Here is a 16,895-nt window from a genome sequence, read left to right on the forward strand (position 1 = left end):
GCCAGTTCATAAAGGAGGTAACACGGTAGACATAAAAAATTACAGACCCATATCAAATGTACCTTTATTATCCAAAATATTTAAAAAAAGTATTTACAAACAGCTCTACTCCTATCTCGTAAAATCCAATACACTAAGTCCCTGTCAGTTTGGCTTCCGCTCCCAATAGAGTACCAATGATGCAATTGTTAGTCTGCTTGACTTGATCTACTCAGCCCCTGACAAAAGTGAGTTTCCGATTGGACTCTTCATTGACCTGAGAAAGGCTATTGATACTGTTTACCATAACTACCTCTTACTTAAACTAATTATGGAATCCGTGGCCTTGCCCTGAACTATATCCGATCCTATCTTAGTGACAGACACCAATATGTAGCCATCAATGATATAACCTCTCCTACTCTACCACTAACCGTAGGGGTGCCACAAGGCAGCATCCAAGGACCCTTCCTGTTTCTTATATACATCAATGATCTGCCTAATGTCTCTAACAAGCTTAAACCTGTTTTGTTTGCTGATGATACTACTCTCATTTACTCTGACCCTGAACCCACTCTTATTAAATAATGTTGTAAACAATGAATTAAAAGAAAATCCACTTACGGATGTCAACCAAGAAACTCACACTAAACATAGAAAAGACCTACGACATCTTATTTGGAAGCAAATCAACAAATGCAATTCAGGTTCAGATACATAATGTAAACATTAGCAATAAAAATGATGGAAAGTTCCTTGGCCTATACCTAGACAAGAGACTCATCTTCAGCACCCACATACAACACATAACTAAAAAGGTTTCTAAAACAGTTGCTATACTCTCTAAGATTAGATATTATGTACCCTATTCTGCTCTCCTTTCACTCTATTATGCACTTATCTATCCCTATCTTACCTATGGTAAGATAGGGATAGTAAGATTAGTGTAAGATATGGTATCTGTGCTTGGGGATCAACCTCTGCAAACTTCCTCAAGCACATCACCACCCAGCAGAAATCTACTCTCAGGATAATAACAAACTCTGCTTTCAGACAACACACAGTTCCCCTGTTTAAATACCTAAACATGCTAAACATAAATTCACTCCATACATTCTCTTGTGTCAATTAAATTTATAAAACCCTTTTTTTAAGTGCAAACATGGTTCGGAAACTCTTCCTGGACAGATGTTATAGAACACATAATCGCCACACCAGACATAAATATATCTTTGATATCCCCAGAGTCAAACTAAATCTGTGTAAACACTCTATGCAAATAAAGGGACCTAGTCTATGGAACTCACTCCCTAATGAAATGAAAAGCTGTCCAACTTTTGCCTTATTCAAAAAAAAAAAAAAGTACCTAATTTCATCTTCATAGTCTTCTACCTAGAGCTTTATCTTCGCTTTGTTTCTAGTGCTACCCAATCCCCCATTCTTTGTACCTAAGGCATATTTTTTACCATTGTGATCTTAGATCATCTGATATCAGGGTTGTTGTATTAAGTACATATTCTACTGCATTATTTCTTGTAATGATCCTCATATTGTGCTTCAGTGAACCAATGTATAACCCTGAGATGTTTTCCGAATTGTACCTAATAATCCTTGTTCATTATTGTGTATTGTTATTATTGTGTATTTTTCTAATCTGCTTTTGTGTCAAAAATTCTTGCAATGTACCTGTAACTTTTTTTCTCTCAATTTTACTGTTATTATTCTACTTAAAATCATCTGTACTTGTAAAGTAAAGCTGTAAAGTACCTTTAAACATTATTTGTCAATTTTACTGTTAGTTCTCTAAAAATTATCTGTTAGTTTAAGGATTTGCTCTAAGGTTAGTTAAAGGACTTGCCCGAAACGCTATGCATGCTAGTGACTTTACAAGAATGTAATTTCAACTTAAACTCTATGTTCTCTGATAACCCCAATGTACTTTCTTGTATATATAAATAAATAAATAATTACATAAATAAATAAATAAAAGATTCAGGAACTGAACCCCATAGTTCGTTAACTAAACAAGTGACAATTTGTTGAAGCTAGTTAAACAATTGTTAATGTTACATACACATGTACATACATATACAGACATTTACACAAATACATATACATATCGATACTCTATTTTATGTCACAAATGATTCAACAAGAGGCTCACAACAGTCACTACATCTATGGTGAGTCACACAGTTACTAGTCTTGCTTCACACCCACACAACTGGGCGGCAGCTTTACAGTCATGGGCATGCTTTCCCTACAGTAAACAAATTTTGGATACTTCGCTAAGATTCCTGGCAGCACATCATTATGAATGAAGTACTTACACAATTCTTGGACTCCGTTGAAGGTGTTATCTCTGAATCCTGCGATTTTTTCACATTCCATTATATAATGACGTAAAGTATGCGAGTAGTTCTGCTGACAGAGTTTACATTTAGTTAAATCTACATCTGCAGATGTTTCAAACTCCCAGAGGTACTTGTAGCCGAGCTAAGCCTATCAGTTATTGGATGACCCATAGACGTGCGGTTTTTCCTGCATAATAGAATAATGATAGATGGAGCAACTGGTGTGAATTTCACGTTGCCTCAAGTCTATGAGATTTTTTATGTTCCCGGAATTTTACTGCCCTCAGGCTGCTCAAAGGCAGTCCAAGATGGTAATCAATTCCTTCTTTATGAGCAAACACTTTGGCTAACTCATCAGTTTTATCATGCATTCGGAGACCAATATGGAAGAGAGACTAACTAATTAAAAAAAAATCTGGATACAACATAGTCGCCAGGCAGGTTTGGATGGCCATGATCCAAGGATGTACTCGCTAGGCAGGTTTGGATGGCCATGATGCAAGGATGTACTCGCCAGGCAGGTATGGATGGCCATGATACAAGGATGTACTCGCCAGGCAGGTTTGGATGGCCATGATACAAGGATGTACTCGCCAGGCAGGTTTGGATGGCCATGATGCAAGGATGTACTCGCTAGGCAGGTTTGGATGGCCATGATGCAAGGATGTACTCGCCAGGCAGGTTTGGATGGCCATGATACAAGGATGTACTCGCCAGGCAGGTTTGGATGGCCATGATACAAGGATGTACTCGCCAGGCAGGTTTGGATGGCCATGATACAAGGATGTACTCGCCAGGCAGGTTTGGATGGCCATGATACAAGGATGTACTCGCCAGGCAGGTTTGGATGGCCATGATACAAGGATGTACTCGCCAGGCAGGTTTGGATGGCCATGATACAAGGATGTACTCGCCAGGCAGGTTTGGATGACCATGATGCAAGGATGTACTCGCCAGACAGGTTTGGATGGTCAGGGCACAAAGATGTACTCGCCAGACAGGCTGGGATGATCATGATGCAAAACTGTACTATTTATGGATGGTCATGGTACAAAGAGGAACTTGATTCAAAGAAAGGTTCAAATTATCCCAGAAATAAAGACTTTAATAAAATGCATAACTTATTGCATTGCAATACGTTATGCATTTTGAATTGATATACAAATTGGATTTTAATTGCAATATTTTATGTTTTTTTTCTTTTACAGTGAAAACATTGTTAAGAGCAACAGCAGTATCTGATGAGTACAGCAGCTGTAGCAAGACCAGGCGACAGAGCAGTGCCTGAGAACAGCAGCAGCATCACAGGAAGAAGCTGCACATCCATAAGTACTCTCCAGCAGCAGCAGTTGTGGCCAGACCGAAAGATGAGTCAACACCACCACAATGGCCACAGGAAACAACACAACAAGAAAGTCAGGATTATCAGGGCAAGGAAGAGGCAGAGTTTGGTGACGACTTTTGCTGTGTTGCGGCTGTTTATTGTGATGGCTGCTACGGTGTCTCTTGTCCACACCCTGGCTCTCCCACCACCTGCTGACACCCTGCCTCTCCCGGCCCCTGCTGACTCCCTGCATCTTCAGGCCCCTGCTGACACCCTACTTGCTGACACCGTGCTTGTTAATATGGTGACTGATGACACAGTACCTGCTGACATGGTGACTGTTGACATGATTCCTACTAACACTCTGCCTGTTGGCACGGTGCTTGCTGATATCCTGCCGGTTGAAACGTTATCTGCTGACACTCTGCCTGCTGACATGGTACCTGCTGATACAGCATCAACTACTACAGCACGAGTTGACGAAATACTAATAGATTCAGCATCTGCTGACTCATCGCCTGCTGATCCATCATCTGCTGACTCATCGCCTGCTGATCCATCATCTGGTGACTCATCGCCTGCTGATCCATCATCTGCTGACCCATCACCTGCTGATCCATCACCTGCTGACCCATCACCTGCTGATCCATCACCTGCTGACCGGACAACTGCCTACCTGTTTCCATCTACTCTGCCCTCAACTTATCCAACTCGTCAAGGTATGTGTTATCACGTTATGAACGAGGCTGTTCTTCATAATTTAAAATAACAAAGGTTCATTAACGTAGGTGAAATTGCACACCAGATGAGAACAGATTACTTACAAAAGCACATGTGGCATGTTAAGTATGCAAATGAAGGTTTATGATTAATTAAGTAAACAGTCAGCATATGTAAAGTGACCAGCAGGCATGTAATGTGTTAAGTTTGCATGGGGGAATTGAATGTTTTAGTTAATTATTATATGTGCTGGCATCATTTTGAAATGTTAGTACCTAATTTGAAATAACATACATATCTTGTTATATGTCTAGGTAATAACGTATCAAGAAACTAGGCTAATGTCTTGATATGCATTATGCATTAGGTTGTAGTTTTTCTTGTGACTCACAGAGATTAGTGCAATAGATCATAAGCAGTTTGTAAGCAAAGTTACCATACCTTAAGAGTTATAAAGTAATTGAACAGAGGTGCCCTATGTCCATTTAGCTTTATTTTAATGGTCGACAGAGAGTTGTCATGAAATTTCATACACCAGCTGAAGCTGCAATTCTGCTACATTTCCAGCTGTGATTTAAAGGGACGGATGTATACCACTGATTTCAGAAATATTATACTTTGTAACGGGTTTTTCGTGGGTGCCAATATACTACATACCTGGAGATGTTTCATTGTTATTAGGTATATATAATACATGCTACGTTACCTGTTATTTTAGTTACACGTGTCTGTTAAAGTATACTTGGCCACACGGAGTGAGAAAGCTAGCAACTTTACTGCCTCCTAGAGTTAAAAGTCAGTTTGTCTATAGAAGTAGTAGATATAGAACATGTACTACTAGGCAACTACTACAACAATTAATTACCCTTTTTACCTTAAGTTAAATAATTGTTTTAGGGTCAAGTATTCAATAAGTGGGTTACAATATAAGATAAAAATATTTCCACTGTTTTATAAAAAGTAATAAAAATTTTATTGTCAATAAAATTTTGAGAAACTGCATAAGTGACAAAAATCTTGTAAACTCTTTCTATAAGTTTCTAATGAGGGAAAGATTTTTCCACATGGTAGGGAGAAATAACAGGTAGAGTAAGCTTTACCATTAAATAATATCAACACAATACAATATCTTGATTTTGGATATTTTAACACCCGAATGATAGCCTAATTAGTCAAATAAAGTGAACAATTGAATCATGACAAACGCGATTTGTATTATTTTAAATTTAAAACATTTCTAATCTTTTCACATTTAACACAATTCAATGCTGCACAATAATCACAATTATGAGCACATTAAATTTATCATCAAACTATAAAGAATTATGTTATCAAGATAATTATTAATAAGTATGACCACTGGTAAATGTGTAAACATAGAAAATGTTAAGGAATGGGTTGCTTGCTGCTCCAAAAATTACATCGGATTTTGTCATAGAGTTACTTAGGCCAAAAACTGAAGCACTATAAATCGTAGCGGCTCGCAAAATGTTCGTACTCTGTTTTCTGTTAGTGGGCCCTCGTGTAGGGTAACTTCAGGTAATTTAGTACATCAGTTTAGTTCGTTAGAAACGTATGGGAGAACGGGCTGGAGCAGCGAGCAGCCCCTCGTCTGCATCATATGGATACTTAAATCCCTGTTATTGGGTCGGTATAAGAGGGATTGACTGAACACTTTACCTTTTTCCCTAATATTAACTTGATATACTTATGTAACTACAATGCTCTTCACCTGACAATTTATAATCATTACTGACTATGTCTTGAAGTTTGAGTTAAAAAGGCAGAAAGGGACCTCAGGAATCCTCAAGTTGTTCCTTCGGGCTGTAATCCGACGTTACAGTGATTGTCAGGTGAGTATAACATCTCTATCTCTATGCACATATTATCTGGATCCATTTATTCATGTATAATTATATATTCAAATGATGAGTCATAATAACGTGGCTGAAAAATGTTGACCAAACCACTCACTAGAAATTTAAGAGATGACGACGTTTCGGTCCGTCCTGGACCTATTAGTCAAGTCGATTGTGATGAGACGCGGGAGGCAAGGGCATTAAGGGCAAGGCAAGAGAGAAATGAGGAGATGGAAATCTTAGGAGGAAGATAAGAGCAAGGCAAAAGGTACGGAAGGTGTAATAAAGGGTGTAATAATAGGAATAAGAAAGGGATCGTAATAGAAAAAAAACAAAGATAAAAGGAAGGGTAGGATTATGTTACGGTCACTGTTTGTTAGAAAGTGTAGACCATTTGAGTACATACTGTGAAAGGGAAGAGTCAACAGCAACAAAGCCAGGACTAGGTTGTGTATCAGAGCCAATTCGACAAGACTGGCGTCTGTGTAGAGGTAGGAAAGATTATTTTAGAGGAAGACCAATGAAATAGGATGATTAGGATCTCTAACATGACAGAAGAGAACATTGTTTGAGTCTGCGGACTTAACTCTTCTTTTGTGTTCCTTTTGTCTGTCATTTAGTGTTCGGCCAGTTTCACCAAAGTATTGGAGAGGACAAGACGAACAGAGAATAGAGTAGACACCAGCAGCATTAGAAGCAGGAGGAGCAGTGTGAACTAGATTGCTACGAGGAGTGTTAGTTTGTTGAAAGGCGAGCTTTATGTCAAGAGGACGAAAGGTATTAGTACGAGTTTTGAGTTCAGAAATGAAGGGAAGGCAGAGCAGTGCTAATTGTGTTGGAAGTAGGTTTAGGATGAAAGAATATTTCGTTTAGCTTGAGAATAGGACACAGTTGATAAAATAAAACGGGTAACCAAGGCGAGAGAATAATTTGTAGATAAAGGAAATTTCAGAATCAAGAACCTGAGGTTCGCTGATGCGTAGAGCGCGGAGGAAGAGAAACAAGAATATTTGTCTGAAGAGGATGATGGTAGGAAAGGAAGTGAATGTACTTGAAAATGGTCCAGGCCGGACCGAAACGTCGTCGTCCCTTCAATTTCTAGTGTGTGGTTTGGTCAACATAATTATATATTCTTACTCAAATGCTGGCTACATAGTATAACATCAACCATACACTGGTAATGATCTGTTCACACTTGTATGTCTACATAACTTTATTGTGCAATTAGGGCAGACCTTAATAATCTAAAATTCAGATCCCATTGTGCTGATGGAAATTCCCTGTTGAAATGATAATTAACGTTACGCAATAAACTCACTTGTAGGTTTCCGATTCTCGTATACATTATATATGAGAATGTATAGTCTTCAACACAATAATGCCTGTAGCCTCTTCACTTTCAAACTATGTATTATAGTATTGGATTAACCACCCTGAAAAAACTCATTTACTTTGACATTTGGGATTACGGAGCATTTTGGTTTCAAATTTCCATTTACATGATACACATGAGCAAAGTGAAAATTTTCCATTTGTCCCATTTTACATTCCATGCGGTTGTGATCCATGAGTTTTTCAGTTTTTACCGAGTCCTCAGTACTCCAGTTCACACATGATCTTCATATCGACTGTGCATTCCCTCTCCTCGACGTATACGTCAAGACCAGAGACGCCACCTTCACTACTGACGTCTACATGACACCAACAATCATGTGTGTGTGTGTGTGTGTGGATGGCCTCAGTGAGTGACGCTTACTGATACAAGACAAGTGTGTGATGAACTCATACATACGTAGACCTCTCACCCACTGCACAAACTGCACCCAGCGCACAAAGAATTGGAGAATATGGTGCAAGCCCCAGTAAACTATGGATAAACAAAGAAGTGAACACCTGTATTACGAAGTATCTAAATCAATTGTACAACTCCACCCACACCAGCAGACGCCCCCACGCAAGTTAGTCAGTAAACTAGCCCGACATTCAAGAAAATAGGCAAGCTTGCAGTCAGGCTGACAGGAAGGCAAGATAATAGGCACGGAGACAGAAAGGCAAACATAGTGGCAACCGATTTAGAAGGCAGGCCATCAGGAAGGAAGACAGGCTTGCAGAATGGCTAGAAAGCAGGAGGTGAAGCAAAATGACAATCAGGATGGTAGGTTTGCAAAATGGCAGGCAGGTTGACAGGATGGCATGGAGTCTGGGAGGCAGGATTGAAAATAGGCTGGGAGGCATGATTCAGGCGGGAAGGATGAGAGGCAGGTTGGCAGGGCAGCAGATTAACTGGCAGGCGGGACGTCCTGCAGACTGGCAGGAAGGCTGGCAGATTGGCTGACAGGCTGTGAGGCACACTGATATCATGGCAAGCAGTCTGTCATGACGGCAGGCAGGCTAGCAATACGGCAGGAGAGAAGGAAGAACGGCAACAGGCTGGCAGGTCGGAAGACTGGTTGACAGGACGGCAGTAAGGTTGACAAGATGGCAGGAAAGTTGACAGGATTGCAAACAATACAGCAGGTAGGCTGTCAGGAAGGCATACAGGCTAGTAGGACGTCAGGCAGGAAGCTGAAAGATTAGCGATCAGTCTGTGTGACACGCTGGTATGATGGCAGGCAGGCTAGCAGGATGGTAGGCAGGACTGCGGGCACACTTGCAGGAGGGTAAACAGGCTTTGATGGTCGACAGAACGACAGGCAGTGTTGGAAATTTCCAACAGTTATTCTCATCCCTAATACAATAGGATGTATTTCCTGTATACACACACTTCACAATCATATAATACTCATTTACTAATCCTTAGTACAATGGGATGTATTTCCTGTACTAAAGGTAATAATTAACTAACACTACTAATCCGTAGTTTAGTATCACAGAATTCATTGCATTAGGATGTGGGACATCATGTAATTTCTCCTAGAATTGTGGCAGTGTTGCATCCGCCACCCACGGAGAATAAATTTCCACATATCTGTAGATGTAATAGAAGTCCAACCATTTACTTTCCTTTATCAAGGATAATTATCTAGTAATAGGTTTGTCGGAAAATCCGACACCATTTAGTAATATTACATACAATAGTATTCCATACAATAGGCAGATAATATTGCTGCTGTTGTATACACAAGTTACCCGTAGAAAATGTAGCTTGTAGTGGAATTTTCCATCAATAGAAAATGGGACATCATTGCCACATAGTACTATAAATTCACCAGCTATTCTGTTGAGAATTATTCTTAAATACATTAGTCTTTGGACTTTTAATAACATAAAAACATATTATTTTAATTAACTTAATTATCAGTATCAAAATAGAGTATATGTGACCCTTCTATCACTTATTGACATTGGATAAGGAGAGCCAAGGCGTCAGTAGGTGTGAGTGGGCAGCCATTGTTTGTTAAGACCAGGGTGCAGGGGAGCAAATTCAGCTCCTATAATTTCTCTTGGACGAAGTGCTATGGAGATCAAAGTGTTCTACCATCATCAACACGCTGTCAACATAAACAAGGGAAGTGTCCTACCGAAACCCGTTTATCTAATCATTTCTGGCCAGTTAATGTTAGGTAGATAAGGGCAAACCAGTTAGGATGTGAACAGCCTCTTAATAAAGGTAATTAAGCCTTGGTCCTTATTATTTAATATACAGTGTTTTCTCTGATATAGCTGTCATATATTTGGATTCCGGCTTGACAGCTAGTGCCCTTGACAGGAACAAGAAGAGGAAGCAAGACTTGGTATATCAGTTACTATGGGTAATGGAAGCTAGCCTCACACGAGGATAATTTGGTGTCTGCATCCTAGTTATATCTGGTGGACTAAGCCTGCTGTACAATAAGACAAGGCACCTCCAATTTATTTACTAATATATGTAGTTAATACTGTAGTTTGATTGGCTGAATATACCTTGAGGTTACCTTGAGGTGCTTCCGGGGCTTAGCGTCACCGCGGCCCGGTCGTCGACCAGGCCTCCTGGTTGCTGGACTGATCAACCAGGCTGTTAGTCGCGGCTGCTCGCAGCCTGACATATGAGTCACAGCCTGGTTGATCAGGTATCCTTTGGAGGTGCTTATCCAGTTCTCTCTTGAACACTGTGAGAGGTTTGCCAGTTATGCCCCTTATGTGTAGTGGAAGCGTGTTGAACAGTCTCGGGCCTCTGATGTTGACAGAGTTCTCTCTCAGAGTACCTGTTGCACCTCTGCTCTTCAACTGGGGTATTCTGCACATCCTGCCATGTCTTCTGGTCTCATGTGATGTTATTTCTGGGTGCAGGTTTGGGACCAGCCCCTCAATTATTTTCCACGTGTAAATTATTATGTATCTCTCCTGCCTGCGCTGAAGGGAGTACAGATTTAGGCTCTTTAGTCGGTCCCAGTAATTTAGATGTTTTACTGAGTGGATTCTAGCAGTAAAGGATCTCTGCACGCTCTCCAGGTCAGCAATTTATCCAGCTTTGAAAGGGGCTGTCATTGTGCAGCAGTACTCCACTCTAGAGAGCACAAGCGTTTTGAAAAGTATCATCATCGGCATAGCATCTCTAGTGTGAAAAGTTCTTGTTATCCAACCTGTCATTTTTCTTGCAGTTGTGACGGCTACTTTATTGTGTTCTTTAAAGGTAAGGTCTTCCGACATGAGTACACCCAGATCCTTTACATTGCCTTTTCGTTAAATGTTATGATTTGCCTGAGTTTTGAACGTGGTTTCCGTTTTTATATTTTCAATTTTTCCGTAGCGCATGAGCTGGAACTTATCCTCGTTAAACACCATATTATTTTATGTAGCCCATAAAAAGACCTGATCTACATCTGATTGGAGGTTTGCCGTGTTCTCTATGTTGCCAACTCTCATGAAAATCCTAGTGTCATCTGCAAAGGATGATACAGTGCTATAGGTTGTGTTCTTGTCTATGTCCGATATGAGGATGAGAAAAAGTACTGGAGCAAGCACAGTACCCTGGGGGACTGAGCTCTTCACGGTTGATGGGCTGGATTTTATTTTGTTGACTATTACACATTACAATTTGTAATATAAATTTAATATAAACCACCCTTAATGTGTAAGGATCGATTTGTGAGATTATTGCAGAAATACAGTCCACTTAACATCATACAAATTGCTATCGAAATATATAAATTAACGTAAATATAAATTCTATATAAATTAATTAAATATAAATCTCACTGGTCAGTTCCCACATTATTTGGCCATCTTCGAATCGGATGACGGATTATTTGGTCATCTTTGTATGGGATGAACCAGTTAACCAGTGGATTCATTATATATACTGGTACTAGTGTTATTTATACAAATAACAATACAGCGCCAGTCAAAGACCGGCAGCGTATCCTCGAGCGAGCTCACGAGCACCTCAGCCCGGTTCAGCCTCATCAGCTGTTTCATGGTCAACCACCGATTTGGTGAGATGTTATTGTGTGAAGTGACAGCGCTTATATTGAAGCCAGCCAAATTGGTGGCTGATGTGCTCGCAAGATTATTCATAGATTTCGTGGTGTTAATTTTGCGAGAGATTATCCACGAATTTTTTGGAGTTAATATTGCGAGGTCACTAATAATATTTAATACTTCTAGATAATATTACAAGTTTCATAGAGGCTATTACGAGGCTATCATCAATAATTGTGTATATTATTTCTCCAAAATAGAGAATTATTTAATATATATTGCACTAGTGTTCACAATATAATACTTACTAATTGCCAACCCACAACAGGGTAGGATATACATTGACTAGTGTTCATAGATAACCTAGTCCCCTATTACCATTGACTAATTGAACTATTTATTGTTCATCCTAGTCCCATTATTACCATAGTCTAGTTGTACTATATTGGACAACCTAGCACCATTAATGAATGGTGCAGACCCTATTTTGGGTGTAATTTTTATCAACTCGAGTTGAGTTGTGTGTATATAATAATTTACTTATGATTATTACACTTTTGAGTGATTAATTAGTATCTATACCATTGTGGAGGCGGTCGCCTAGGGGCTATGGCTGACCAACCACGTGGTAATCGACATACAATAGAATGTGTAGAAAATGGGGGAAACAGCGGCTCACCTTGGGCTGAAGTCTTCTCCCAGGGTTGCTGAAGCAATACGACGGCTTCCGGGGGCGAGGATGGGCGAGGTCCAATAATAGCTGGCCAATATCGGGTACTGGATAACCACAGTCCAGGGGGCGATGCTTACAGGTCCGTTCTCGGTCAGGTGCGGTTCTCGTCTGCCCTCCTTCTCGCCTCCAGGCATGCGCGCGGGTGATGCGCAGACGCACGGTGACGAGCTGCCGCCCACCAATCAGGAGCGGCTAATCTAAAAAGTTACCCTGGCGGGTATTTTGAATACGGTTCCCTCCACACTCAACCCCCCCCCCCCCCCCCGTCTCTATAAAGTAAGGGGTGTATTAGAAATTAATATAACTTAAACTGTTCCTTTGTTGGATGCACCCACCACTGGCTTCAATTGAGGAGTGGAATGGTGTATATGGTAATGGAATGGAATCTCTGGTTTTAATTAAAAAAGAATATTGTCATTGGTTTATTATTTACACATGCACGATTCACTTTTTATTAAGTATAAAATTATATGTTTTATTGGCATGCAAGTACTTCCTTGCATCCTTTTTATTTGTATTAAATTAAATATTATTTTCATTTATTAATTTTCTATATTTATAATATTATTTATATTCACATTTTGTACAATCACACTACACTTTATAATTTCTTTTTTTTCTTTCTTTCTTTTTTTTCTTTCTTTTTTCTTTTATTGTTTCTTTTGCACAGGCTTGAACAGCCTCCGACCGTTCACAGTAGTAACTTCGGCCAGGAGTTTGATGTCCACGTTTAGCCATTTTGCAATACATATTCCCACGTCCAAGATGTGTATGCGGGTGATATAAGCGGGTTGGGCCCTGCCTTGGTGGTCACAGGTGCCGCCGACTTCAGGAGTAATCTCTCTTTTGGTATGGCCGTCAACACATCTATTTGCTGGATCATTGGCTGTTCCCCGACATCCAGACTGAAATATGTATTTGGGAAAAACTTGAGCCATTTTCGGACTGTCTCTCCTGACCCTGTAAAACCTCGCAAATGCATGGGTTGAGCGGACCCGCAGAATTCCTGCAGATCCGTGAGTGCTGTATAGAAAATTAAGTCCGAGGTATCTCCTCTTTGGGAGCGTAGGTGAGACTAGAGCGTAGTAGATGACTAGAGGTCGCCTCACCGAGGCATATTGGAGAACGTGTCGGAAAACGTCTCTTTGTATTTTCCTTTCTCCCAGGAGTGCTGTCTCCCAATCAAACCCAAATGGTCCCAGAGGTACAGTTGGCAGTACATCCATATATATCCTTAGGGTTTTGAGGGACATGCATCGGCACAGCCTGGGTAGAGTCCCAATGACATTACCCACCCGGGAGGAGTCTCACAGCTCCTTGGGTATTTCATCGGGTCCATGTAAGCCATGACCCCACCTGCCAAACCGTGGGTTGGTGTTGGATTAAGCTCTTTGGTTTGCAAGTTAATTTCCCGCATGGCATAAATTGGGAGGAGAGTGTCCTCACCGGAAATTAAATCTCCCTTAGTCAGGGTATCGTTCACTCTGAAGTGACTGTCAAAAAAGGAGACACTCCAGGTAGAAGGAGCCAAAAATACACTGGTGGGTTTATGTGGACCTGTATAATCGTGGTGACACGTTGCTAAATGCGTGTCCACGCTTGAGGTCGAATTAGAAAGAGACCTTGTGTCTCCGGTTGGGTGCTGTTTTGCTAGACTTATATTCTCGCTAGAGATGGAATAAGATGGAACGAATTCGTCCATGGCCTTCGGGGGTTCTAGTGTCTCCCCTCCAGGACGTTCCACCCGACTCAACTGGAGTTGGGTATCCAAATATTTCATTATTAACCCCCACTTTGAGATGATAGGAACCCCTCGGATCTTTCCTGGTCCTTTTGATGGCCGTTGTGTTTCTGACTCGTAGTCAGAGTAATCAGATGATGACTCCTTGGTAGCCATCGTCGTGTTCGGACATGGTGCTGCAATAAATAGTGACTCAACAGTAAGAAAGGCATGTATTGAAATTATTCCCTACGTGCGTTCTTACACCATGGACAAATATACTCTGGCTGAGAACGTACATTTGCCACGGTTGCTCCCACACAGCTCCCATGAAACCATTCCGCACACCCATCACATTGCACCATAAATTTTCTGTCATATGGTTGCCTACATATGCAGTAAAGGTTCTGATAGGGTAATGATGTCGCTTCTGGAAATTGTGTCCATGTGCTGTTTAAATTGAACCACCCAGTTTGGACGTACACGGTCCTTACATTTCTTTAGTCTATCATGATTTACTGTAATGAGGTCACGTTGAAGTTTAACTCTTAATAAACAGGATGAAAATTTATGTATGATGATTCCCGGTCCTTTCCATTGTGGCGATAATTTCTTACACTGCCCTTTTGTCTGTGCTGTATCCAGTAGATAAACCAGATCGCCCTTTTCATAGGTTTGTAACCGTGCACTCAGATCGTAATCTTTCTTCATTCGTTCTTGAGTAGATGAGAGAGATTTCCGGGCTAGCTCGTGTGCACTTTCTATTTCCTGTTGCAACTGCGCTAAATAGGGTATTGTTTCTTGAATAGGACATCCCTCCCGGGGATACATCAGATCTATCGGCTGGTTAGTTTCTCGGCCAAGCATTAACTTGTTAGGAGTGAATCCCGTTCGTCGATTCACGCTTGACCTAATTGCCCCAGCTATGTGTTGAACGTAGTCATCCCAACTATCCTGTTGAGAACTGGCATAACATCGCAAGGCATCCATGATGGTTCTGTTGTACCGTTCTACCTGGCCATTCGCTGACGGCCTATAAGCTGTAGTACGGGTCTTGTGGATATGCATCATCTCGCAAAGTTTAATGAACAAGTCACTCTCAAAATTTCTCCCTTGATCGGTTAATATTTCAAATGGATACCCAAACCGGGTGAAGAATCCATCGAGAGCCGCTCTTGCCGTATCCTCTGCGGTTTGGGATGGTAGTGGTACGCATTCTATCCATTTTGTAAATTGGTCCACCATTACCAAAAGATATTCATTCCCCTTCTGAGCCTTGGGCAGTGGTCCCAAAAAGTCTAAGTCGACCCTTTCCATTGGTGCCCCTGCATGGTACCTTAGTAATTCATGCCTACTGGATTTGGACGCTTTTTTGTTGAGACTGCAGAGATGACACGAAGCCACATAATTCGCAACCTGGGTTGTTAGTCCGTACCAGAAATACTTTGCTTTTGCTCTCTCCAATGTGCGGTTCCTGCCCTGATGACCCATATCGGGTATATCATGGCATAAATTCAACACTTCCTCTCTCAAACTATTTGGGATGTACAACAGTTTTTGAGCCATTCCATCCTGGTCTACCTTATGCCACCACCAGAGGCCATTTTCTAAAACAAAGGCCTCTTTGTTGAGCCAGTAGTATTTTATGGCGGGGCTGGCTCCGAATAAGTCCCCTTCTGCCGGTTGTTGACCCGCTACCCATGCTCTCACCATATCTGGGGCATTTTCAGTCTGCTCCTGCAATTCACGAATGGGCAGCCCATATCTTTCCCCCGTGGCCTTTGTGAGTATTCGAATGCTTACTATGTTTGGTAGGACTTCATCCCGTCTCATTCCGGATGCGTCCTCTACATCTCGTTGATCTGTATCTCCCGGGTCCCATGGGAACACACTCAAATCGTCGTCTTCCGACCACCAGTCTGTCGAAGAAGGCTTGGTGTTTATTTGTCTAATTGTCCCCCGAGCCTGAATACTACATGCACAATTGAATGATCCAGTAGCTAGTGGGACCACGTCATCTACCGTTTCTTGGAATGTTGCCCAGTTTTGGTGTGCCCAATGGCAATAAGAACAGGCCCCGCACGGTAAATCCTGTAAGGGAATGTCATGACGAAAATGTGTACATAGCTGCTGATTGTCCCCTTCCCTCGACAACGAGTCCGCATTGGTGTGTTTCTTTCCGGGCCTGTGTTGTATTTTCAAGTCAAACTGACTTAGTTCCTCCAACCAACGAGCTAATTGGCCCTGGGGGTTCTTGAACCTAGTCAACCATACCAGACTGCCATGATCCGTTCGGATAATAAAAGGCCGGCCCAGTAAATAGTGCCGAAAAAGTCTGGAAAACCTCACTACTGCCAACAATTCCTTCCTGGTAGTGCAATAGCGTCTCTGCTCTGGGGTTAGTGCAAAACTAGCATAAGCAATGACCTTCTCCTGCTCGTCCTGAACTTGCAGCAACTCAACACCTATTGCCCAATCAGAGGCGTCAGTATCTAGGATAAATAGATCCTGTCCATTGAGTAATCCGAAAACAGGGGCCGTAGTCAAAGCAGTTTTGATAGTGCCGAAAGCCTCTTTATGTTTACATTCCCACTTAAATTTGTTTGCCCTGATTAAAGCATATAAAGGGGCTGCTAGCTCCGCAAATCCTTTTATAAAAGCCCTGTGATAGTTGGCTAATCCTAAGAATTTTTCCACATCCTTGGATGACCTAGGAGTCTGCCAGCTCACCACTGCCTCTATGGCCTCCTTTCCAAATTCCAGCCCTGTCTGGCTAACTATTCTGCCCAAGAATTCCACCCGCCTT

General features: G+C 41.3%; 1 protein-coding gene across 1 annotated transcript in view; it reads left to right on the forward strand.

Annotated features, from left to right (window-relative positions):
• LOC123752279 (uncharacterized) overlaps positions 1-16,895 on the forward strand; it is a 155,030-nt gene that overhangs the window by 92,687 nt on the left and 45,448 nt on the right. The window contains exon 2 of the mRNA XM_069335668.1: positions 3,560-4,376. Coding sequence (XP_069191769.1) covers positions 3,560-4,376 — 817 coding nt within the window. The remainder of the gene's footprint in view (positions 1-3,559; positions 4,377-16,895) is intronic.

The sequence above is a fragment of the Procambarus clarkii genome, chromosome 34 (assembly GCF_040958095.1).
Source record: "Procambarus clarkii isolate CNS0578487 chromosome 34, FALCON_Pclarkii_2.0, whole genome shotgun sequence".
In the NCBI taxonomy this organism is placed as follows: domain Eukaryota; kingdom Metazoa; phylum Arthropoda; class Malacostraca; order Decapoda; family Cambaridae; genus Procambarus; species Procambarus clarkii.